The sequence below is a fragment of the Dasypus novemcinctus genome, chromosome 17 (assembly GCF_030445035.2).
Source record: "Dasypus novemcinctus isolate mDasNov1 chromosome 17, mDasNov1.1.hap2, whole genome shotgun sequence".
NCBI classification, from domain to species: Eukaryota; Metazoa; Chordata; class Mammalia; order Cingulata; family Dasypodidae; genus Dasypus; species Dasypus novemcinctus.
The window spans coordinates 56,685,091-56,709,273 of NC_080689.1; the positions used below are offsets into that span (position 1 = coordinate 56,685,091).

A 24,183-nucleotide genomic window follows, 5' to 3' on the forward strand; every position below is an offset into this window, starting at 1 on the left:
CCTGTAAAAACAAGTAGGACAAGAAATGGAAGAAAGTTCATCATTCTTTCCCTTTCTAACCACTGTCTCTTCTCACCTCCCAAAAGTAACCATTATCATGACCTTCATGGTGATACTTCCTTTATTTTATTTTTTTTATAATTTTACCTCTTATATTTTCATCCCTATATACCATAGTTTATTTTACCTAAGAATTTCTATGTAGAGTTTGGCCACTTTTGATTAACTTCATGTTTGTGAGATTTATCCATGCTTTTGCACAGAGTTGTAGTTTTTCAGTTCCACTGCTATTTAGTATTTCGTTGTGTGAATATACCCCAATATATTTACCCAAAGGGAATTTGATTAGCTTCCAGTTTGCAGTAATTTTAATGTAAAAAGCATTTTTATACAATGTCTCTTTTTTATTATCTTTTTTTAAAAAGATACATACAGCACACAAAATGTTACATTAAAAAATATGAGGTTCCCAAATACCCCACTCCCCACACCCCCCATTCCGCCCACAGGGGCAACTTCTTTCATTAGTGTGGTACATTCATTGCATTTGATGAGTACATTTGGAGCACTGCTACAAAGCATGGATTATAGTATATGTTGTAGTTCACACTCTCTCCAAATCCATTCAGTGGGTTATGGCAGGATATATAATGCTCTGCATCTGGCCCTGTAATATCATTGAGGTCAACTCCAAGTCCCAAAAATGCTCAATACCACACCTCATTTTCCTTCTTCCTGCCTTCAGCAACTGCCATGGCCACTGTCTCCACATCAATGATATACAGTGTCTCTTGAAGCACCAAGTCCATCCATTCCCATTGACTATATTCCTAGGAGTGTAATTTCAAGAAACAAAGTTCAATAATACACAAAATGTTTTCTAAAGTGGTTGTACCAAATTCACACTCTCACCAGCAATATAAAACTGTTCCTGTTGCTTTATTTCCTTGATACGTATATTGTCAATCTTTTTAATTTTAGCTATTCTGACGGGAATAAAGATTTCATTGTGGTTTTAACATGCATTTTCCTGATTATCGTTGGTCTATTGTTTTCTTAGTGACTTACATTGGTTTTATTTTCCATATGAACCCTTAATTACAGGTCTCATAAATATATTCTCCCAATCTATGGTTGGCCTTTCATTCTCTTTAATGTCTTTGGATGGACAGAAGTTCTCAAATTCTCAATTTTACTGTAGTTAAATTTATAAAATATTTTTTTTGGTTCTATTTAAAACTCATTGTTTACCATGAAGACAATTTCTATCATCATCTAGACTGCGAATTATTTTCTCTTTCACAATTAAATCTATAAACCATATTGACTTGATTTGGGGATATGGTTTGAGGGTTCAAATTTCCTTTATTTTCAATGTGAATACCTAATTAACCAGGTGCTCTTTATTTTCTTTTTAATTACTTTTTATGCTTTTTTAAATCTTTATTTTCAAAAAGTCCTTTTCCCACTATTCAGGAGGGTCATCTTTAGCATAAATCAAGTATTCACTTAAGTGGAGGTTGTTTCTGGGCTATCTGTTTTGCTCCCGTCATCTAGTTGTCTAATACCATTACCACACTGTCTTAATTATCCTAACTTTATAGCAAGTTTAATACCTGATAGATATCCCATTTCATTATTCTTCAAATTATTTAGATATTTTTGGTCCTTTGTATTTCCATATAAATTTTAGGAGGTGCCAAGGATCAAATCCGGGAACTCAAATGGGCAAAGGAGGTGCTTAACCACTGAGCTACACCTGTTGTGCTCCATATAAATTTTAGAATAAACTTCTCTTGCTCCACAAAGAATAAAAATTTTAAAAGCCAAAATGACAAACAACCAAACTATTAGAATTTTGAATGGATTTGAATTTAACCTGTAGATCAATCTGAGAATTGACTATGTAACAATATTGAGTCTCCCAATTCATGAACATGGTAAAACCCTCCATTTATTTATATCTTCCCATTTTTCTCAAAAATGTTTCATAGTTCTATCCATGGAGATTTTACGATCTTTGGTTAAATTTATTCCTAGTTATTTAATATTTTGTATACTATTGTCAATCATATTTCTTTAAAAAATTGTATTTTTGTGTGGTTTTTAAAACAATTTTTGAATTCTTTGTATCCAGCAACTCTGATAAATTAATCTATTAATTTAATGATTTATTCCTACATTTTTGGAGTTCTCTAAGTACATAATACATCACCTATGAAAAACTACAATTTTATCTCGTCCTTCCCACTCTATTACCTTTATTTCCTCTTAACAAATACCAAAATAATCTGTATCTGGGTGATACGTATTTCTAGTTGTCAATTTAACTTAAAAGATTCTTGTGAATTCAATCTTCTTCCCACCTCAGCACGCCCCCACCCTCAGTTAAACTGGCCAGAAGACGGCTCCCTAAAATACCTTCCAGTGTGAGAAAGCTCCGGGCGCCTCCAGAGGAACTCGGGTCCTGGCCTCACAAGCGCGCGCCTCCAGGACAGAGGTCGCTCCGCCCCCAACCCGGCACGGCCAATCAGCGGCCGTCTCTTATACTGGTCTCATCGACCAAAATGGCGGCGGTCGTTGGCGCGAGTTGCCGCTCGCGTTTTTTCTACCTTTCTGCCTTTGCAAAATGCTAAATGAGACGAGGCTGATGGATGGGGGTCATAGGCGATGAGTCGACGAAGGAAACATGGAGACGACCTTGGCCCGAAGGACATGCCGCGAAAAACGGCGGCGGCCGAGGAGTGCAGCTCGGTGGTCGGGCCTGGGAGGAGGCGGCTGAGGTCGGCCCGTGATTCGGGGCTCCGCGGGGCTGCAGAGGGGCCTCCCCCGCCAATGTGGCAGCAAGCGCAGCCTCCAGCCGCCGCTTCCTGCAGTAAAAGTAAACCAGAGGGTGAGACGTTGGTAGCGCGCGCCTCTGGGCTTCGGCGCTGCAGCCCCACAGCCCAGCTTGCAACTGGGAAACCTGGGGTAGGGATGAGGGTGGAGCCTGAAGTGTTTTCTTTTCCTGGGCTTCTTCCCTCAAGAGGCCCAGAATAAAGCGACATCACTTCCCCTCGGGTTTTAGTCTTGGAGTTTGAGCTTTGCCGCATTAGTCTGACTTGTTACTCCTCCGCAGGAAGGAGTCGGGTGGTTTAAACCATTTGTGGGGGAGGGCGGTTGGCTTCTGGGCTGCTCCTCCAGTCATCAACAGTGGAGGAGTAAGGAGAAATCTCTCATAGGCCGGTTTCCTTCAGTTTATTCCCAGGATAGTTAGCTCCACCGTAAACCTAGAGAAGGAGCCCATATGAAAAGTTATTGCTGTTTCTTCAAAGCCTTGTTAATGTCACGCCTCTTTATTAATAAACCTGTAATGCCGATGTGTGGCACCCCTCAAAGTAGGAAACTCGGGCCCCTATAACATTTCATTCTGATCAGTCTTTGGGGTTCCCTTTTTAAGAAAATTGATAATAAACCCTGGTAAGAACTGAAAGTCATAAAAACTTTTTCCTAGAGCGTGTTCTTAAAATACGATTTTTGTTACTTGTCTTTCTTTAGTTTAGCTGGCATAAAGCAGTTCCGGAATGAATAAAAATAACTGCAGAAATTGAAGTGATACTAGAAAAAATTTAACAGGAAATATATTACTAATGCATTTATTTTGGAAGTAATTAATGTAAGTTGGATGGAGTTGGTAAGAGGCTAAATATAGTCTTACATTTCCATTGGGACGCTTGAATTTTGAAATGTAAATTACAGGTGACTCCCCAAAGCCTCCAAGCTCCAGTGATGAATGGAATGACTAGGTTATACAGTATTTTATATTCGAAGAGCTACTAGATTATATGAAAATCTGGTATGTTATCAAAATGTCAAATTTGTAAATCTTACACAGATTTTTGTTAAAAATCTAGTAAAATAGTCATTTCTTGAAGAAAATTTTATATTGGACTATAAAAAGCCATCTATAGATTTTATTGTTGTAAAAAATAGTAAATCTCTTTGACATTTCGATATTATGAGGTAAAATAATGCTTTTAAATGCATTGATTGTTATTTTATTCGTATTTTATATAGAAAGGTATGAAACACCAAAGAGAGTGCTGAAAATGGATATATTCTCCTGTACCTTCAGTTCTCCTAATGATCCAGATGGGCAGAGTGATATATTTTGGGATCAAAATTCTCCAATGACCAAACAGTTAGGTAATTTATTATTAATGCTTTTCTGTTGGTAAATATTTACTGAACTATTAGGACTTAACTATGGAATTTCAGTAGAGTAACAATATAAGGAACTTTGGTATAGCAGATGTTTTTTGAGAATTTTATGTTATTTTAACACTGATAAACATGCGATGTCAGAGTGTATCGTGATCTAAACTGTGCGAATTAAAATCATTTTCTAAGAAGTGACAGCTAGTTTTAAAACGAAACGGTTTTTTGGTTACAATTTATAGAAATGTCTTTGTTTCTTTAGGCAAAGGAAACAGAAAACAGATATACACCCCAGACAGTGATGAGATTTCACATATTGTTAATCGTATTGCTCCTCAGGTAAATATCACTAGTTTTATAGTTTATTTTAAAACAGTGAAAAATGTTCCACCAAGTCCTTGTAGAGTTCATAAAAATGAAAAGCAATAACATTTTATCTTTTACAACACCCCTTTTCAAAAATAGGGCAGCAAAGATTACTTTTACCTTTTTTAGTTCTGATCTACATATTTTGAAAAGAGGAACATAATATAAAATTGGGAATATATAGTTTCCTAAGCATATATCTTGTCTTAATTTTTAATAGTGATGATTTCATCTAGAGCTTTGTGTTTAACAATATATGGCATCGTTTTTCCAGTTACTGAAATAATAGAATAAGGCAATTAATACGAATTTACAAACCTCTGCAATTTGTGTGTGTGTATGTGTGTGTAAGGGATATTTGCTGACCATATATAGTGTGTCTTTTCCCCATTTACACTGCTTTTAATACTCATCATAAAAGCATCAAGAAACTTTTGTAAACGTGAAGGAACACTGGGAATTAGTCCTCAATCTACTCCTCTGCTGCATGACCCTAGGCAAATCACTTAACTTTCAGATCCTCAGTTCCTCAACCATAAACTAGAATTATTACTTGTCTTGATCCCCTCATTATATTAATATGAATATTAAGTTAGATAGTATATGTTAAGTTCTTTGTAAACCATAGAACACTATAAATGTTAGGTTATTTTCAAGTTGTTATTTGCTGCAGTAGGACCACCTTTAAAAGTTTCTTTTTCCTTTTCTTCATTTAAATTTTTATACTGTTTATGTGAAATAGAATTGTAATTTTAATTATGTAACACTAAGGAATCCAGTAACTCTAAGCATTATCATATTAGTCCTTCGGCTGTTATCAAGAGGTAAGGCTCAGTACATGAAACTGTTCTGAGTTTCTGTATTTTCTTTCCTCTCTCTCTTTATTATTTAAGAATATTGACAGCAGCATCCATTTTTGCTTAGTGTCTTATCTGGAGGAATTGTATTTTTCCTTAACGTGCCCTTTTTTATTACTGTATATTGACCATGATAATATATGGCACTGGGCCAAATTGTGGTTACCAGAAATCACCGTAATATGAGTAGTAGAGACAGAAAATGAATTTTTCTTCACAGTTGTAGATTATTTGAAATCACATCTAGCATAATAAAAAAAAAACTCATGCTACTAGCTTGACAGACCATGTTTGGCATGTCATAGAATTTCATTTTACATATAGTTCATTAGTTAAATAACATTTATGCCATTTCACCTTATAAGTTAACAATAGATCTTCAGTAATTGTGGGTTTCACATGAAAGAAACATAATAAAATGTGTTTGGGCTGGCCAGTCTAAATAGTGCTAGAAAGGTAGTTGAGTAAATTACTTTACCCAAATAGGCTTACATAAAGAAATGGCAAGTATGCAAGTGGTAGCTTGTGTAAAAGAAAAAATAAATTGAAACAAGTTAGTTTTAAATGCTACTCTCTTTGAGTACTTTTAAAGTATATACATCTTTGGCAGTACCAAAGTCTGTTGAAAATCTTGTAATGTTCCCAGAATGACAAATATTGTTATTTTTTAGATGAGATATCCTCATCAAATCATTGTTTAATTTCCTCTTAATGTTTTCAGATATGGCTTTTCTATTTTAATACACACTTCCATTTATAATTGATAGTCATTTGACTTTAGGAGTGTTTGTTCACATATGTGCATTTTTCTATCATAGGCAGAGTCACATAGTATACTTTTTAGGATTAAATGAAATAATGTATTTAGATACCTTTTATATATCACCTAGAGTATAGTTGTGGATCAATAAATTATATAAATTTTAATAAAGACATTAAATATGTAACACTTATTAAGACGTGTATCTCTAAAGTTGGATATATAAAGTTATACTTTTAAGTCTCTAAAAATTGAATGAATCTAAAATTACTTACTAAATGGGTACAAATTCATAATTGAATCACTAAGGTTGCTATTTTCCTTAAATTCAAGATTGTGTTGGAACAAAAAGGCAAAAATATATATTGAATCTGAAAGTAAAATTACTAATTTTCTTGGCTATTTTGCAAAGCTAAAACCAAATGTACATGTGGGCATCTCAGAACATTGCTTGTTGATCGAGGACTTTAAGAAACTGAATTACCTCTTTTCACCTAGACCTTTTAGTAAATAAACTTGAACTGACATCTTTATGCCCATAATTGTGCTAGATACTGAGATAGCAAAAGAAGAGCCCCTTGCCTTCAAGTAGCCTATAATGTAGTGATAAAATTATATTAACTTGTGTGATAGTTATTCATGTTCACTCTAAGTTATTAAATAGAGTAAAAACGTATAGTCTGTTTGATTTGTTGCTTTGGTTCATACCTAAAAGGTAAAGCTCATTCTGTAAATTTTTGCATGATCACGTGAACTGATCACTTAGGTTTTATCCTGGTTGATCATCTTTTTCTGCCTTCTTTACTTATTTTTGTCCTTATTAGCATCAGTTCTAACCTGTCTCTTATTTGTAACACAGTCCTTTTCTTAATTCCATGTAAGTATTCTCAGTTCAGGTCAACATGAGTTGTTGAAATTTAGATAGCGATTATAATGAGAAATAGGAAAATTTATAGAATGAGGTGATACAGGAAGTATTCCCTATGTATCTCCCTTTATTCACAATACTTCTGCCACACAATTTGTTTATTTCTGATAATATTTACTTTTATAAATGACAAAGTAAGTCTGTGAGTTTTCTTTTGATAAAAACGTGCATTTACTGATAAGTATGCATTTGGTAAGTAATTAATGTTTAAAACTTTTTCTTAAAAAATAAGGAATTCCTAAATTTGAATATTTTTGTTCCCTAAAACATAAGTGGTTCATTTCTTGCAACTTGTTATTGCCATCCCCAAAACTTCTCACTGTTCTTGAGTTTTTTAGGTAACTATCACCTCACCAAAATTTATTGTTCTGGAGAAAAAATTCAAAGTAGATAATGTTTTCTTTCCCTTCTTCTCTCCCTCTCTCCCTTTCCTTCTCTCTCCCTCTTTCTTCCTTTCTCCTTCTCTTCCCTTTTCTTTTCTTTCTTTCTTATTATACTTTTGCACCCCCTTTTACCCCTCTCTGCCAAAGGATGAAAAACCAGCCACAAATTCTATGCTGGGCATTTGGATTGGCGCAGCTGCTATTCCTTGTACTCCTAGTATAGCAAAAGGAAAATCAAGAGCAAAATTCAGTTGCACAAAGTGAGTTCAAAATTTTCTGCTTTTCTGAGATTCTATTAAGTAAATATTTTTAATAACACTGTTTTGACTTTTTGAATGTTATAAAATGATTTATAAATTATTTTCCTTCATTTTGACATGTAAAATATTGGAGTAAAATTATAGTGTAAATTTTAAAGTTTTTAGTATTCTAACATACCAAAATAAGTTAAATAACAATTTAATATAATGGCTCTCAGAACATTTCTCAGTTATAATTTTTGAATGTTTTTTAAATAGGTTAAAAACACAAAATCGAGAAGAAGAGCTTATGGAGTTGGCTAAGCAATTTGATAAAAATATGGAAGAGCTCGATGTGATTGAAGAACAAAACAATACAAATCATGATTTTATCCAGATAAATTCAGAAACAGAGACTTTACATAATGATAATGTACAGATGCAGTCATTAAGTGATATGGTTCCCAAAATTGATAGTGCTATAATAAAGAAGCCAGTGAAGGAAAACACCAAAATGCCTGTGGCAGATGACCAAAATAGCAGTCAGAAGTCATTTGACCAATATGCTGAAGCAGCCTTTAATGCCATTTTTGACGGTTCCACTCAGAAATGTAGTGGACTCTTAAGCCAAGATCCATCAGATGCCTATTTCAACACCAGTGATACTACTTTTGGAAAGAAAAGCGGTTTGAAAGAGGAGAAAATCCTTATTAATGAAACACTGGTCACTGAAAAACTGCAAAATGAAATGCTAGGATCACTGTCTTTTCAAGTAGGTACTCCCCTAATGGCCAAATCATATATCACTTCTTGCACCAAGGAGCTAGAAGCTTTTAGTAAGCACACTGATCCATCTACTACCAGTGATTTTGAGGATGATTGGGAAAAATTACTAGACAGTGAACCTTTTGTTATGCCTGAACTACTCTCTGCACCTAAAACAACCCATGGTGCTGTTCACAAAGGTATTTGTGCTTTCAACAGTAAAAATGATAAAAGTAAGTCAAGAACAAATAAAACTCCAGATGCCAAGCTACGTGATTCAAAAAATTTACAAGATACTCCTTCAGAGACACATAACAGAGGATTAATAGATGCTGAAAAATACAGATTTTCACCAGATCCAAATAAGCCAAACAAATTGCCATCCACTGGAAATAAAATGAAATTTGAGAACGCTTTAAATAAAATTGTTATTCAAGACAGAATTGAAGATGGTGCAGCTGTACCTAATATAACAAAAGCAAAGGATGATATTCATACTAAATTTACTCCAAATGTAAATGCTTCTGAAAAGAAGTATGCTTGGAATACAAGATATGCTAATGAACAAAAAAATAAGCCCATTTTTAATCAGTCTTTATCATCTGATAATACAGATCCTTTTGGCTCTGCAACTGCAGGCAATGAAACCACTGTTAGTAATCCAAATCAGACTAATGCGTCAAAGTTAGGTACTTTCTTTGATGATTGGAATGATCTATCCTTTTCCAATGAAGTTATTAAAACATGTCACCAGTTAGAGAATACCTGGGAAACAGATGATGTAGATGATGATTTGTTATACCAAGCATGTGATGATATTGAAAGACTAACTCAGCAACAAGACATTAGGAAGGATGACAAGACATCAGGAAGTATATTTGAGATTAATAGTTTAAAACATGGAGCTAACAACATGTTTACTACATCTAAAGAAGGAAACCAGTTGGTGCAATTGAAGCATTTGAATCTGGACAGCATTACAGTGCAAACATCTTCCTTGACAAATAGCTCACAAATAGATAAATCAACAAAGAAGGAAAAAAGGGGAAGTTGTAGAAATTACCCAGGTTGGTTAGGTGCTACAACAAATTTGACTATGTACTCTAAAAACTCAAATTGTCAGATAAATAATCTGCCTATCTCCTGGAATAAAACTGATGTTCCAATAAAAGTGAATAGTTCCAAGTTTCCTCTTGCAGGGAATTCAAGTTTGAATGTGAGTTCCAGTCATATGAGTGCAGGAATTACTAATTATAAGAAAAAACTGAGTACTCAGCATCTAACTCATAGGATAATACCAGATGAAGCTCAGAGCAGTAGTAACAAAGTTAAATTTTCAAAATACACATTCACAAAGGTGAAAAATTCTCAGACTCTTTCTCAGTTTAATCAAAGTTGTATAGTAGGAAGTTTATCTGATACCAAAATTACACAGGATTTAGGGGAAAATAAAATGCCATCTGTCAACCCACTACTTGGGGAACCTGTTAGACAACAATCTTTGACGAAACTTTCTGAATCTCTGAAACAACCTTCAGAAGGTATGTATGAAATAATTTGAAAAGTATCACCTTGGAAAATAGTAAAAATAGTTGTTTTGAATTTAAGTAAAGTGTAATATAAAAACCATTCTGTATATTTAACCAGAATTCTCAGTGATTCTTCCAAAGAATTAGGCTGCAGTGTACAGAAGGGCTGGTATACTTTTCAAAAGATACAGTGACTGACATATTTGGCACTGAATAAATATTTGTTGAATGATTTAGGAATTATTTCCTGGAAAATAACATTTTTAGGTATTTGTATTGCTGTTTAAGCTTTAATGTGTATGTTTACTAAATATTGTTTTGAGATAACCTTATTTCCTTATTTCTACTTTTAACAAAACATTGAGGTGAACATTATTTGATTTTCAAGCATTCTAATTGAACACCTTTGCTAGAATAATATTTGACAAAATTCCACGTTAGTTTTGATAGTATTGTGATTTACTTATATATATATATAACTTATATACTTATATATAACCTGTCATCTGATTCTTCCCACTCCTCCCCCTCACTGGTTGTTCATTACATCAACAAATTTTATTGTTTCTACTTAAAAAAACTTGTCTCATAATTTGTAAAGGCCAACATTTCTGCAGTTCTTTTATCTGTCCCTGTTCAATTTTGGAGAATCACCTTTTAAAAAACCAGCAGGCAAAAATGACATTCCTCCTCTTAAAATACCCTTCAATGGCTGCCCATCATTTCAAATAAAATCCAGACTTTATACCATGACCTTTAAGGGTCTGGATTATGCCTCCTTGACCTGCCTGGCGTACTCGTAGGTCCTTCTACTTTTTCTCTTACCTAAGCTTTAGCTGCACCAGGTGTCTTTCAATTCCTCTTATAGAGTAGATTCTTTCCTAGTTCAGGAACTTTGGCCATGGTATTTCACTTGACTGAAACTACCGCTTCCCAACTATTGACCCCTTTGTTTGGTTGGCATTTTCTAATCCTTAAGTCTCAGTTTAAGTAATACTCGTTCACAGAGGCCTTCCTTGACCAACCTGTAAAAAGGTCTTCTTGTTATTTCTACTGTCTCACTATTTTTTCATTTACAGTTTTCAATGAAATATTTGTTGATTACTGTCTGTCTTATCACTGGATCCCTAGGACTAGCACCTCAGCATTTGGCAATACAGTTTCCTTTACCAGAAACATAGTGCCACCACCTGCATACACCAAATCTGCCTGACCAGTTTCCATTTGTCCTTTAAGACACAGTGTCTTTTTGACCACCCAGAATGGTTTAGATTTACTTTTATCTGAGTTTCTGCAATACATTGTGCTAACTTGTGTTGTATGCTGGCCTGTAATGATAGATTTTCTTAATTAGTCTAGCTCATTTAAGGCTAAGGATAGGAGTCTTACTTAATATGTAGATCAATGCAAATATAGTGAGGGAGTTTTCAGTTTTTTAAGACATTATTTTCATTTGTTTAGATCCTAAATAATGCTTTTGTTGGCATTACTGCTACCACTTTCCTATTTAAATATCCCCCTTTATAAATTTATTACACTTATATGCTAGTTGATTTTGGAAAAGAAGGAAAACAATATAGAATAGTTTGAAGTAAAAAATGAAGTTCTTTATTTCTCCGTTCCCATATCCATTCCTCGGGGAAAGCTACTGTTAACAGATGGCACATGTCATTTATCATTTTTTATGCATATAAAAACATGTATATGTCTGTGGAGTGGTAACATATACATATTCATACGTACATAATGCATATATATAATATAAATGCACATATATGTGTATGGATTTATTTAAATGGATGAAATTATATACTATAGACCACTGTTTAGCAACTTGCTTTTGCTTTCCCTTAGTATAGTTTTGATATTTTTTCATGTTACTACATGTAGATTTGCTTTAGTCCTTTTAATGACTATATATCATTATATTGACGTAACAATTTATTTAACAGTTTCCTATGGATGGAGGTTTAGGTTGTTTGTGGATTTTTGCAAACACAAACAATACTCTGGTAAATACACTTCTGCATAGATAGCTGATGCCTGCACAATATTGTCTGTTAATTCCTAGAAAATTGATGTCAGAGAAAGCTTTGAATTTTGGTGGATATCACCAAAATACTTTCCAGAAAAGTTATGCCAATTTATATTCCTAGGAACACCAAAAATTAATATTTCTCTACATTATAGCCTAAGCTGTATATTTTGAAACTTTAAGTATTTACATTTATATTAAAGTATTTTGCAAGTAATTGAACCATGTTTCCAATATGAATTTATTTACAATATAGTTTCAATTCTATTAGAACTAACTTTCTGTGGAATAGTTGATTTCTCCCAAAACTGCTATGTATTGTGGTATCTGGGTTTTTTTTTTTTTTTTTGGATAGAAAATCAGGCTTTCAGTTTCTCTTATTTATTTTCCCTTTAAGTTTACTTAATAGTTCCTGATTTCTCAATTACTATTAGCCTCATTGATATTTTCTATTGTTTCTACTTCCTTTTGTTTTGGTATATAATAAGCTGCTCCCCAGAGAATGTATATGAAACAAAACCCACTGAACTACCTCATTGCTTTAAGCTGCACTTAGCAAACTGGCCAGTCTAAATTCATCCTGCAACCTAGTTTTGTATGACCAGCAGTGTTTTACATTAAAATAATGTACGTTTTTAAATGTTGGAAAAATATATTATTTCATGACATTTAAAAATTATATGAAATTAAAATTTCATTGCCCATAAATAAAGTTTTATTTGAATATAGCCACAGTATTTGTTTATATATTATCCATGGCTGTTTTTGTACTGCAGTGGCAGAGTTGAGCAGTTGCGATGAGACTGCCTAGCACAAAAAAGGCTAACTTTTATTTTCTGGCACTTCACAGAAACAATATTGCCAACTCCTGCTTTAAAATATAAAGTTAAAGAAGAACCACTTTTGCTTTGTACCTTGTAGTCATTTGAGACTTTCCGTGTATTTTTATTGTAGATTGAGATTAAGGAAGGGCTAATGGGAAAAATAGATGGCTCTAAATCAAACTTTCATGATGTGACTTTATTATATCATTTGAAATTATTTTCCACATTATCACCAAACCAGTTGTATGAATGAACTTATATTGTTTTCTGCTATTAACCTACTTTCTTTTCCAAACTTAGGGTAAATTAATTGGGAGTATGTGTATTCTGAGTTGCTTGTGTTTCTCAGCTTTGAGAGTAAAATATTAGATAATTAGTTTAACTGATTATAAAGCATCCTCTATTTTTTTTGGTAAGGAAAAGTAGCTACAATCTGTGAGCTAATTAGTTCAGGCAATGAAAGACTTACATTCATCAAGGGAGTTTATTCAAAATAAACTCTAAATACTCCAAATACCCACTCCCATTTCTGATTATACCAAGAAAGGAAAGGAAGACAGATGATGTGTTTTATGAAAATGATTCCCTTAGTTAACAATAATATGTTTTAATAACAATTTCTGAGCTTTTATAATAAAATAATATTTTCGTGCTATCAATATTATGGATTTTTATTTACTTTTTCGAAAAGCAGATTTTATAACAGTTTTAGCAATAAAGGTTGATTTAAATATGTATTAAGGTAATGATCTTAAAATTAAAATGTTATTTAAATGAGAAATTATGTTTGCTAATTTTAAAGTATGGTTCATATCAGTATTATATAGGTAGTCTAATATTTTTGCTAAAAGTGACTTAATTGTGGAATTGAATTTTTTAAAACTCAGTATTTTGGCAAAGGTAGAATTCAATGTGTTTATTAATGTAGAGCTCTGTTTTTGTATACTTAGTTTAAAACATTGTTTATTTTATAGTTTGTCTATAGTAAATGCTAAAATATGTTGAATAAAAATATATCAAAATACCTTCACATTTTATGTATTAAGATACTCATATTAAAGATTTTATTCATGTATTCTTTTTAAAATAATTTTCTCATGTTTTTGTAAGTGTGTTTTCCCAGTAAAAATATCATAGCTGACCATGTCACAGGTCGCCAAACTTAAAGTTTATTGGTAAGATAGATTTCACTCTAAAACCTTTTCTTCTTCAGTGAAATAAGAACCTTGTCACTCTATAGAGGAAAATGCAGATGTAAATGTTATTATAGCTTATCTTGTGGTAAAAACAGACTTTTTAAACTATTAATAGCCAGTTTATTTTGATAACTTGACTGCCTTTCTTTTATAATTTGTGTAATATTTAAAATCCCCAATTTTTTATTTGTAAAATATATTAATTTGTAGATTATGTAAATTAGATGCCATTGTTCACAAGAATTTTTTGATGGGTACGCAAAATCACAGTATTTCTTCAAATGAATTTTCTCACAGTATGAAAAGAATGCATCAAATAGGGACAGGTTGATCAGTGCCTAATTTTCTTTTGACCTAAAGCAGTGTATCTATATGTACTTGGAATCTTATATTTGGTATGGTAGTGTGATTTCATCAGTAAACCAATGTGGACAATCTGTAATAAAATAAAAATTAAAGCTCATATTCAGAGTAACCTTTCAATCTATAAAAACTTATATATATATGTGTGTGTTTGTTTAAATATTAGAGGAAGAAGAGAAAAACAGAAAGTATTCTCCTGAAGAAATTCAGAGAAAGAGACAAGAAGCACTGGTTCGAAGAATGGCCAAAGCACAAGCATCATCTGTAAATGCAGCTCCCACATGACTAAGTTCTTTACTGAAATAATGGTTGGAAGACTTAACAAAGACTGTTGATAACTATCCATGATAGGAATTTTTTTCTTGATTTCTCTGTGAGAAATTTAATGCTGTGTAAAGCATGGACTGCTACTTTGTTATTTAATAAATCAGTGTTTTCAGTGGTGAATGAAACTTTTCTTTGCAGATATATATGAAAGTTATTACATGTATGTCTTAGAAATTCAGGAAAATTATCAATTATGTAGGAGAATTGTATAGGGGGAAGAAATATTTTTAAGTACTGTGATTGTAGGAAATCATCAAAAAGGTACTTATTTATCAGAAGTTTTTTCCTAATATAAAGCTCATTATTAGGATCATAGGGACTATTTTTTATCATTTAACTTTAAATAGGGTTTTTAAATATCTCTTGAGTTTTAATATTTCCATATTTCTAGGAACATGGTTTGTAGAAAGTAAAGGATTACAATTTTATTGTAAGAAATGACTAATTTCAGTTCCTAGTCTGAAATGGATTTGACTTTAATATTTCCAAACTTGATACATTTTGCAAACTTTACACCATTTTTAAGGAGAACACTTCTTTTCTGTGATCACAGAGATATTTATTCCTTGTATATTTCATGGATCAATTCTATATGACTTACATATTTAATTGTATGTATCTTATATTAGCATTTCTAAATCTTGCCATTTGGTTCTCTTTCAAAATTTTGCCATGTTTTCATACAATCTATATTGATATTTATTTGATAAAAGTGGCCTGCCTTTATCTTTAAAAGGAAACTTGGGTGTAGGGTGAGGTAGTGCACCAGCACATCAAAACATGACTATGATTGGGGTGCTAGGGTTACAACTACTGTTAAACCATTTTCATTTTCTGTCTTCTTCCTTTAGCCATAGTTGGAAATACTAGGGGTTGCTTCAGAAGTTTTGTCTGGCTTGTCTCCAATCTCTAGGGAATCTGTTGACAAAGTGGTAAAAGGTGCCTGGTAGACCTGCCCCCTCTGCTCCATACCAAGCTCTGCTGTTTCTTCTTCAAAGGCTGGCCTCAGAAAGACTGATGCTAATAACACTATTAGTGTAGGGAAGAGCCTGTTGCAGAGTAGAGCCTACCTCTCTTTTCCTGCTACAAATAGGTAGCTCCAATCCCAGGAACTTGGGTTGCGTATTATAGACACAGTGGTATTGTAGACATGTTGGGAAATACTGCCTTATATCGTATGTACTACTCTATTATACAGTACCCTATCAGCTTTTAAGTTGCAGAGAACACTGTTAACTCCTCTCTGATACTTAGTGGTTATTCATTAAATGTCAAATGCAGAAGGGATTCATCCTTGAAACAATTGGACTTCACTTTCCTGAGCTTCAATGATGGTTGAAAAATGTTCATAGGAACAATTTAAGTTGAGCCTAACACTGATTAGTGTCGGTGATAATGTATCTAAAGACTAACCATGGCTTTTGATTCTTGCCAGGTGAGGCAATGAAAGCCACCTAAGGAACTCAAAACAACTGTGTCCTTGTGTGTTCCCTTAGACTTGATAAATGAATATGTCTAGGAGTGTGAAGCAGTTTGATATGGTTATGAATTGCCAAAAATAGATACTGGATTATGTTTGTAATCTGGTCTGTACCTGGGCATGATTAATTTATGATTAGGGCTTTGATTGGGCCATATCATTGGTGGATGGGGACTCACCAATCAAAGGCATAGCGAAGTACAGAGTTAAGGGTTTTTGATGTTGGAGTTTGATGCTGAAGTCTTAAGCAGGAGCCCCAGAAAGTAAGCACACAGAGGAAAGAGAAGCAAGCCCCAGTAAGAGAGAGATCATGAGCCCAGAAAAACAAGTCCTGGGAAGAGAGGAACCCAGGAACCCTGAACCCTGGCAGAAGTCAGCAGCCATCTTGCTCCAACACGTGGAAATAGAGTTTGGTGAGGGAAGTAACCTATGCTTTATGGCCTGCTATCTATAAGCTCCTTCCACAAATAAATACCCTTTATAAAAACCAACCCATTTCTTGTATTTTGAATCAGCACAACTTTGGCTGACTAATACAGGGTATCTTACAGGTATGTGTATTTTTAAAGTCCACTGGCTAATAGCAAGCAGGTTTGAAAAGAAATAAAAATTGCTAAACTAATAGAACAATTGCTAAGCATTTTATTTGCCAGACATGATTTTAAGCATTCATTTACTTTTCAAAATAACGATATAAATTACCGCTTTACCCCCATTTTACAGATGGGGAAACTAAAGCATACAGATTAAGTGACCTTCCCAAGAGCATACAGAAAGAAGAAAGAGGTTAGAGCTGTTGTTGGACCCCAGGCAGTCTTAACTCCAAATACTGTGCTCTTCACCATTGAGTATGCGGTCTATGGAAACCATTCATAAGAACCAGTCAGTGGTCTGGAAATTTAGGGTGGTAGCATTTCAGGCATGTGTTCCCCAAAAATCTCATGAAAATTCTATAGGTCCCTTAATTGTATGGCTAGGAGAATATTTTTTCAGCTCCCAATTTTTGTTACAGATGGCTGCTATATTTTATGTCTGGATATGTGTGTGTTGAATATATGAATCCACCTAGGAATGGCCTTTATGTCATTCGACTGTTGAAGAATAGGTAAATACATAAAATTATAATTGAAGGTTTCTTTGTACTTTGTTATTTTTGTAACTTCTGGGTGTTCTGGTTTTAAGTTATTGGGAAAAATTCAATATGTAATGGCATTCTGTAAGTTGTTAGTAAAACTCAGATCCAGGTAATAAAATTAAGGCTTCTGGTTAAATGCGTACCATATAGAGCAGTGGTATTCAAGCTATTTATTCTTGGACCTTTTTACACTTCCAACAGTCCAGAACACCAAAAAGCTTCTGCGTATGTGTATCGTATCTATTGATAACCACCATGTTAGAAATGATACATTTATATCATTTTAAATAATTACATTCTATTAAAAATCATAGTAAACTACATATTAATGAGTAGCATCCTATGGAAAATAAATTTTCTAAAACAAAATTTGTGACAAGTAGCATTGTATACAAGTTTGGTAAATGTCTTTGGTACCTGTTTTTATAGATAATAGCTAGGTTTGTGTATATGTCTCTGCATTTAATTTGTTTCAATATGCTTTTATGTTTAAAGTATAAAAAGAAAGTCCAGTCTCACATAGATACATAGTTTTGAAAGGAAGACATATTGTAATAGTCTTTTCAGATTATGGTGAATATTTTCTTTGATATTACACCAAAACTCAAGAAGTGGTGATTTTGTAAAAGTTATGATTTATTCTAGCCAAGATGGGGTAACAAAACTGGATTTAACCTTTCCAACTGAAATAACCAGATAATAATAATAAGTCATATGAAAGGAATGGATTTCAAGAAACTGGTCATCAGGCAATGAGGAAAGTAATCCCTGAAAAATGGGAAGCAAAGTGAATTCTATAGTTGCCCCAGTTTATTGTCTTAAGAGAGCTTCCAGGTCACAATACAAGGAAGGGGAACTGAGGCAGAGCCCAGCAGACTCCCTGAGTTGAGATGGAGCTGAGAGTGGAGAGACCAAGACAGAATTCACAGGACAGAACCAGAGATCTGCAGCGGGTCCCTCTTAAGTATTAGCTGAGTCCTGATCAGTGCATGAATGTGAAGAAACACCTTGAGTCTGGAGAAAGAGCCATTTGAAAAGATTAGAAGAGACAGTCTTTGGTGCTCATATTTTAACCAGTCACTGGACGCTGGGTAGTTCTTCCTTCAGTGGGGAATAATTAGCCCTAAATTGAATATTGCTTAGGCCTTGCCCAACGAATCATAAAGATCCAAAGGATCATACTGTTCCCATGTAACATAACTGCATCCCAGAAAAAAGTTCAAAATAATTACAGAAAAGTGAAAACACCCAGTACCTAATGAAATAAAATTCATGTCTGGAATTCAATTGAAGATTACCAGACATACAAAAAGGCAATAAAACACAAGCCATAAGGAGAATAATCAATATTTGAAACAAACTTAGAACCGACATGGAAATAGAAATAGCAAATAAGGATATTAAAAGAGCTAAAATTTTCATGTGTTAAAAAAAGTGGAGACATGGAGGACAGTAAAAAAAAAGACTGTCCGATTTGTAGAGATGAAAGCTACAATGTGTAAGAGAGAAAAACTACACTAGAAGGGATTAATGGCAGATTAGATATTGCAGGGGGAAAAAAGATTAGTGAACCTAAAGACAGCAATGGAAATTATCCATGATAAAGCAGAAAAAAAATTTTTTTAATGAAAGAGCATCAGTGAGATGTGGAGCAATGTCAAGTAACCTAATATATGGGTAATTGGAGTCCCCAAATAGGAGAGAGGTACAGAGAATAAAAAATATTTGAATAAATAATGGCCAAAAAGTTTCCAAACTTAATGAAAACTACAAACCCACGTCTAAGAAGCTCAAACCCAAGCACATGAACTATGAAGAAAACTATACCAAGCCACAACATAACCAGTGATAAAGAAAAATCTTAAAGCCACCCTCTGAAAAAGGCATGTGCAGAGAAACAAAGACGACATCAGATTTTTTGTCAAACAATGCAAAGTGAGAATACAGTAGAGAAATATCTTTAAAGGACTGAAAGCGGAAGCGGACTTGGCGCAATGGATAGGGCGTCCGCCTACCACATGGGAGGTCCACGGTTCAAACCCCGGGCCTCCTTCACCCGTGTGGAGCTGGCCCATGCGCAGTGCTGATGCGCGCAAGGAGTGCCCTGCCACGCAGGGGTGTCCCCCGCATAGGGGAGCCCCACGCACAAGGAGTGCACCTGTAGGGAGAGCCGCCCAGCGCGAAAAAAGTGCAGCTTGCCCAGGAATGGCCCCCCAGACTTCCCGTGCTGCTGATGACAACAGAAGCAGACAAAGAAACAAGACGCAGCAAAAAGACACAGAGAACAGACAACCGGAGGAGGCGGGGATTAAATAAATAAACAAATCTTTAAAAAAAAAAAAAGGACTGAAAGGGAACTAAACTTAGAGCTCTGTACACAGCGAAAATACATTTCAAAAACAAAGGTGAAATAAATTTTTTTCAGACATGCAAAATCTGAAAGAATACATCACCTCCATTATAGGAAGTATTAAAGTCTTTCAGACATAAAATTATACTAAACAGAAATATGGATCTACAAAATGATAAACACATGGGTAAGTATACATGAATTTTTAAGTTATTTAACTCTTTTAAAAAGATAATTGCTTAAACAAAATAGTGATATGGGTATTATAATGTAAGTGAAAGTTAAATGCATGACAATAGCATAAAGGCCAAGAGGAGAAAAAAAAAGTACAGGTAGTCATTTTGCACATTTCCAACTTGCATGAGATTCAGCTACTACCATGGTTTTCTTAAATAATACCAATTCCCCCCAATGACACAGTCAAATTTCTGTTACTGCAGTATATTGCTTGTGAATAATTGCATAATATATAAACTGTCCTGCTAACTCTTCCGTCCACAAATTGCTACACATATAACCACATATGACAGATGTTCCTCATGATTAGTAACCAATCCTGTCACTGCTTTCAAGTCTGTTACTGATTGGTAATTCCACTTGTAATTTAGTTCATGTATACAAAGTAAACCTTGTAGTTGTGTTGTCTCCTTACCTTACAGTGATAAAGCCACTCATATTTGACAGAAAATGAGTATTTGAAAACAAATTGACAAAGATGAAAATGCAGCAAAAAACAAAATGCAGTATGCCAACACAGAAGATAAAATGGAATAATAAAATACAATTGCTTAATCCTAAATAAAGCAGGAATAGAGGAAGTAGGTAATAACATTTGGAAAAAATAGAAAACAATAACTGTAGAAAGTTCTCAAAAAGCTAAACACACACCTCCCATATGATCCAGCCAGTCTACTCCAGTTATTTATAACCCTCCCACCTACATAAAGGGAAATACAATACCCATGCAAAGACTTGTTTATGAATGTTCTTGGCAGCTTAATTTGTTGTAGGCCAAAAGTGAAAGACAGCCAAATGTCCATGAACATTTGTAAAGAAACAACTTGTGATAAATACATACAATGGAATACTGTTCAAATATTTTTAAAAATGAACTATTGTTGATACATGCAACAGCATAGATGAATCTCAAAATAATTAGGGTGAAAAAAGGAATATAGACTAAAAGTATATACTGCATGATTTTTATAATACTCCAGAAAAGGCAAAATGAATCTATTGTAACAAAGCAGACAGTGGTTGCTTGCAGATGGGGAAAATGGGGAAAAGTGAGTGGAAGGGATTACACAGAGAATTGGTGGTGATAGATTGACTCTTTTGATTATGGTGATGTTTCCATGGCTGTATACATATTTCAAAATTTAACAAATTGTATACTTTAAAGATGTGCAATTTATTGTATGGCATACCTCAAAGTTGTTTAAAAATACAGTTAGCTCTCTGTGTGTGCGCACAAGATGACGCAACAAAAAGAAACACAGATTCTCAGTACTGCTGATAAGGATAGAAGTGGTCACAAAGGAACACACAGTGAATGGACACAGAGCAGACAACTGGGGCAGGGAGGGGAAGGGGAGATTTTTTTAAAATCTGAAAAAAATACAGTTAGTTGCAATGTACAATCTGAAACCAAATCAATGAACATTTTGTAACTAGTATATAGAAATCAGTTGGTATGTATTATACTTTGAATAGATGTTTTACACATGTGTAAATAAAATATCACAAAATCATCATTTGGAAAGTATTCGTTCACTGAATTATGCAGATCTTCCAAGCCTGGTACATGTTATTATACAATCACTTTTCTTTACTGTCATCAATGATCTTAAGTCAAGTGTTGGGAAGCTGAAACTCCTGTGGCTGATATGAGTTTTCTAAAATTCTAATTTTTGCTTGAAATATTTAATTTTTATCATTCACAAAAATAATGTTCATCACTTTCCTTGAAATGATAGTCTGTTCATTTTTGAGAAAAAGTCTGTCAAATACCTAATTCTGAATAACCATACTTTGTCAGTCATTCTTTCAAGTAAAAATGGTGTTAATGAAAAAAGCAGCTAATTTACCTTGCAACAAATGATTTTCCTTAAGACAATCATTCAACTTTGATATACAGCAGAAGGGCTTTATATACTTCCCATTTGGTCTTCCAGAATATTATGTGACATATACTGTTTATCAAAGGCATTAAGAGAAACACTATTTTTTAACTTTAAGGGTATATCACCAAAGAGTACTGTATTAGGGTTCTTCAGAGAAACAGTACCAACAGGATATCTATGCTATGTATGTATTATGAGATTTAATATAGAAAGTGGGTCACATGACCACGGGGATTGGCAAATCCAAATTCTATAGGGCAGGCTGCAAATTGGGAACTCCAATGAAACTTGCAATGAATTCCCCAGGAGAAGCTGGCTGGCTGAAGAAGAGCGATAAATTCTTCTTTCTGACTGCTAAAATCAATTTTCCCTTTAAGGCCTTGAACTGATTGGATGAGACTTCTGTCATTGCTGAAAGCAGTCTCCTTTGTTGACTGTAGATGAAATAAACCATAGTTACAATCAATTAACTGATCATTTAAATCTATAAAATACTCTTGCAGTAAAAATTCAGGCTGTGCTTGCTTGACCACAAAACTGGACACCATAATCTACCAAGTTTGATAAATTAATGTCTTATAACTATCACAAATACAATGACTGTTAGTACATGTCAGTTCTACCTTGTGTTAAGAGCTAGTAGTTTTATCCACCTTTGCTTTTCAATCATTTGTGTAAATGTCAACAAGGTGAAAAAGTGAAGATTGTTCTGTAAACAGTTTGACCTTGCTGACCTCTTGAAAGGGTCTTTTATGGACCACAGGTGTTATGTAGATTACATTGTGAGAACCATTATTAAAGAGTATATAATGCAACAATTAGGAACAATAGGTCAGGCTTGCACTCAGTAATATGAATAGATATTGGAAACAATTATTAGAGTTGGAAAAGGTATAGAAAAGGTCCACAACAATATATATTAAGGGTTTATTGAAAATATATAAAATCTTCAATATGTTTTATTTTTTATTATAACATATATACAACTCAAAATTTCCCATTTTAACCACTTTCAAGTACACAATTCAATAGTAATTATATTCCCAGTAATGTGCTGCCATCACCGATATCCATTACGCCAAATTTTTAGTCACGTCAAACAGAAACTCTGTACACATTAAGCAATAACTCCTTCTTTCCCCTACCTCTGCCCCTGTTAACTTATAATCTACTATCTGTCTCTATGAAATTTATTCTTCCATCTATTTCATGTAAGCAAGATCATACAATATATGTCTGTAACCCCAAACAGAAACTCTGGACAAATTAAGCATTAACTCCCCATTTCCTATCTTGCCTGGGCCCCTCGTAACCTTTATTTTATCTTTTCACTCTATGAATATGCATATTCTATTTATTTCATATAAATGAGATCATACAATATAGTCCTTTCGTGTCTGGCTTATTTCACCCAACATGGTGTCTTTGATGTTCATCCATATTTTCTCATGGATCAGATTATCATTTCTGAAGTGACTGAATAATATTTCCATTCTATATGTTTATCCACTCACCTGTCAGCAGACACTTTGGTTGCATCCATCTTTTAGCAATTGTGAATGATGCTGCTATGAACAAGAACGTGAATATGTCTGAGTCCCTGCTTCCAATTCTTTTGGGTATATTCCTAAGAGTGCGATTGTTGAGTCTTATTACTCTACACTGAACCCTTCAAGGAACCACCAAGCTCTTTCCACAATGGCTACACCATTTTACATTCCCAGTAAAAATGAACAAGTGTTGCTGTATCTCCATATCCTCTCCAACACTTATTTCCCTTTTATTTATATATTTTTAAGGATTTATTTTATTTATTTCTCTACCCTCCCCCGCCCCCTGCCCCAGTTGTCTGCTCTCTGTGTCCATTCGCTGCAAGTTCTTCTTTTTGTCCACTTCTGTTGTTGTCAGAGGCATGGGAATCGTGTTTCTTTTTGTTGTGTTATCTTGTTGTGTCAGCTCTCCGTGTGTGCAGCGCCATTCCTGGGCAGGCTGCACTTTCTTTCGCTCTGGGCAGCTCTCCTTACAGGGCGCACTTCTTGCACGTGGGGCTCCCCTATGTGGGGGACGCCCCGGCATGGCACAGCACTCCTTGCGTGCATCAGCACTGCGCATGGGCCAGCTCCACCCAGGTCAAGGAGGCCCAGGGTTTGAACCGCAGACCTCCCATGTGATAGGCAGACGCCTTAACCACTGGGCCAAGTCTGCTTCCCTCCCTTTTATTTTCAATAGTAGCCATTCTAGTCACTGTGAAATGTTGCCTCATTGTGGGTTTGAGTTACATTTCCCTAATGACTAATGATATTAAGCATCTTTTCATGTGCTTTTT

At 34.2% G+C, this 24,183-nt stretch overlaps 1 protein-coding gene across 4 annotated transcripts; it reads left to right on the forward strand.

Moving 5' to 3' along the window:
- The first annotated feature begins 2,528 nt into the window (after positions 1-2,528).
- ETAA1 (ETAA1 activator of ATR kinase) lies at positions 2,529-17,531 on the forward strand. Of its 4 annotated transcripts, none has more exons than XM_004449183.5 (6): positions 2,529-2,893; positions 4,057-4,185; positions 4,460-4,536; positions 7,639-7,751; positions 8,010-10,036; positions 14,609-17,531. In XM_004449183.5, the coding sequence occupies exons 1-6, from the start codon at positions 2,671-2,673 to the stop codon at positions 14,725-14,727; spliced, it is 2,688 nt and encodes an 895-aa protein (XP_004449240.2). In that variant the 5' UTR covers positions 2,529-2,670; the 3' UTR covers positions 14,728-17,531. The 4 variants fall into 4 exon arrangements, with proteins under 4 accessions (XP_004449240.2, XP_071064977.1, XP_004449242.2 ...); XM_071208876.1 differs by having other exon boundaries at positions 2,547-2,881; positions 4,057-4,180; XM_004449185.4 differs by having other exon boundaries at positions 2,549-2,893; positions 4,057-4,180.
- The last annotated feature ends 6,652 nt before the right edge of the window (positions 17,532-24,183 follow it).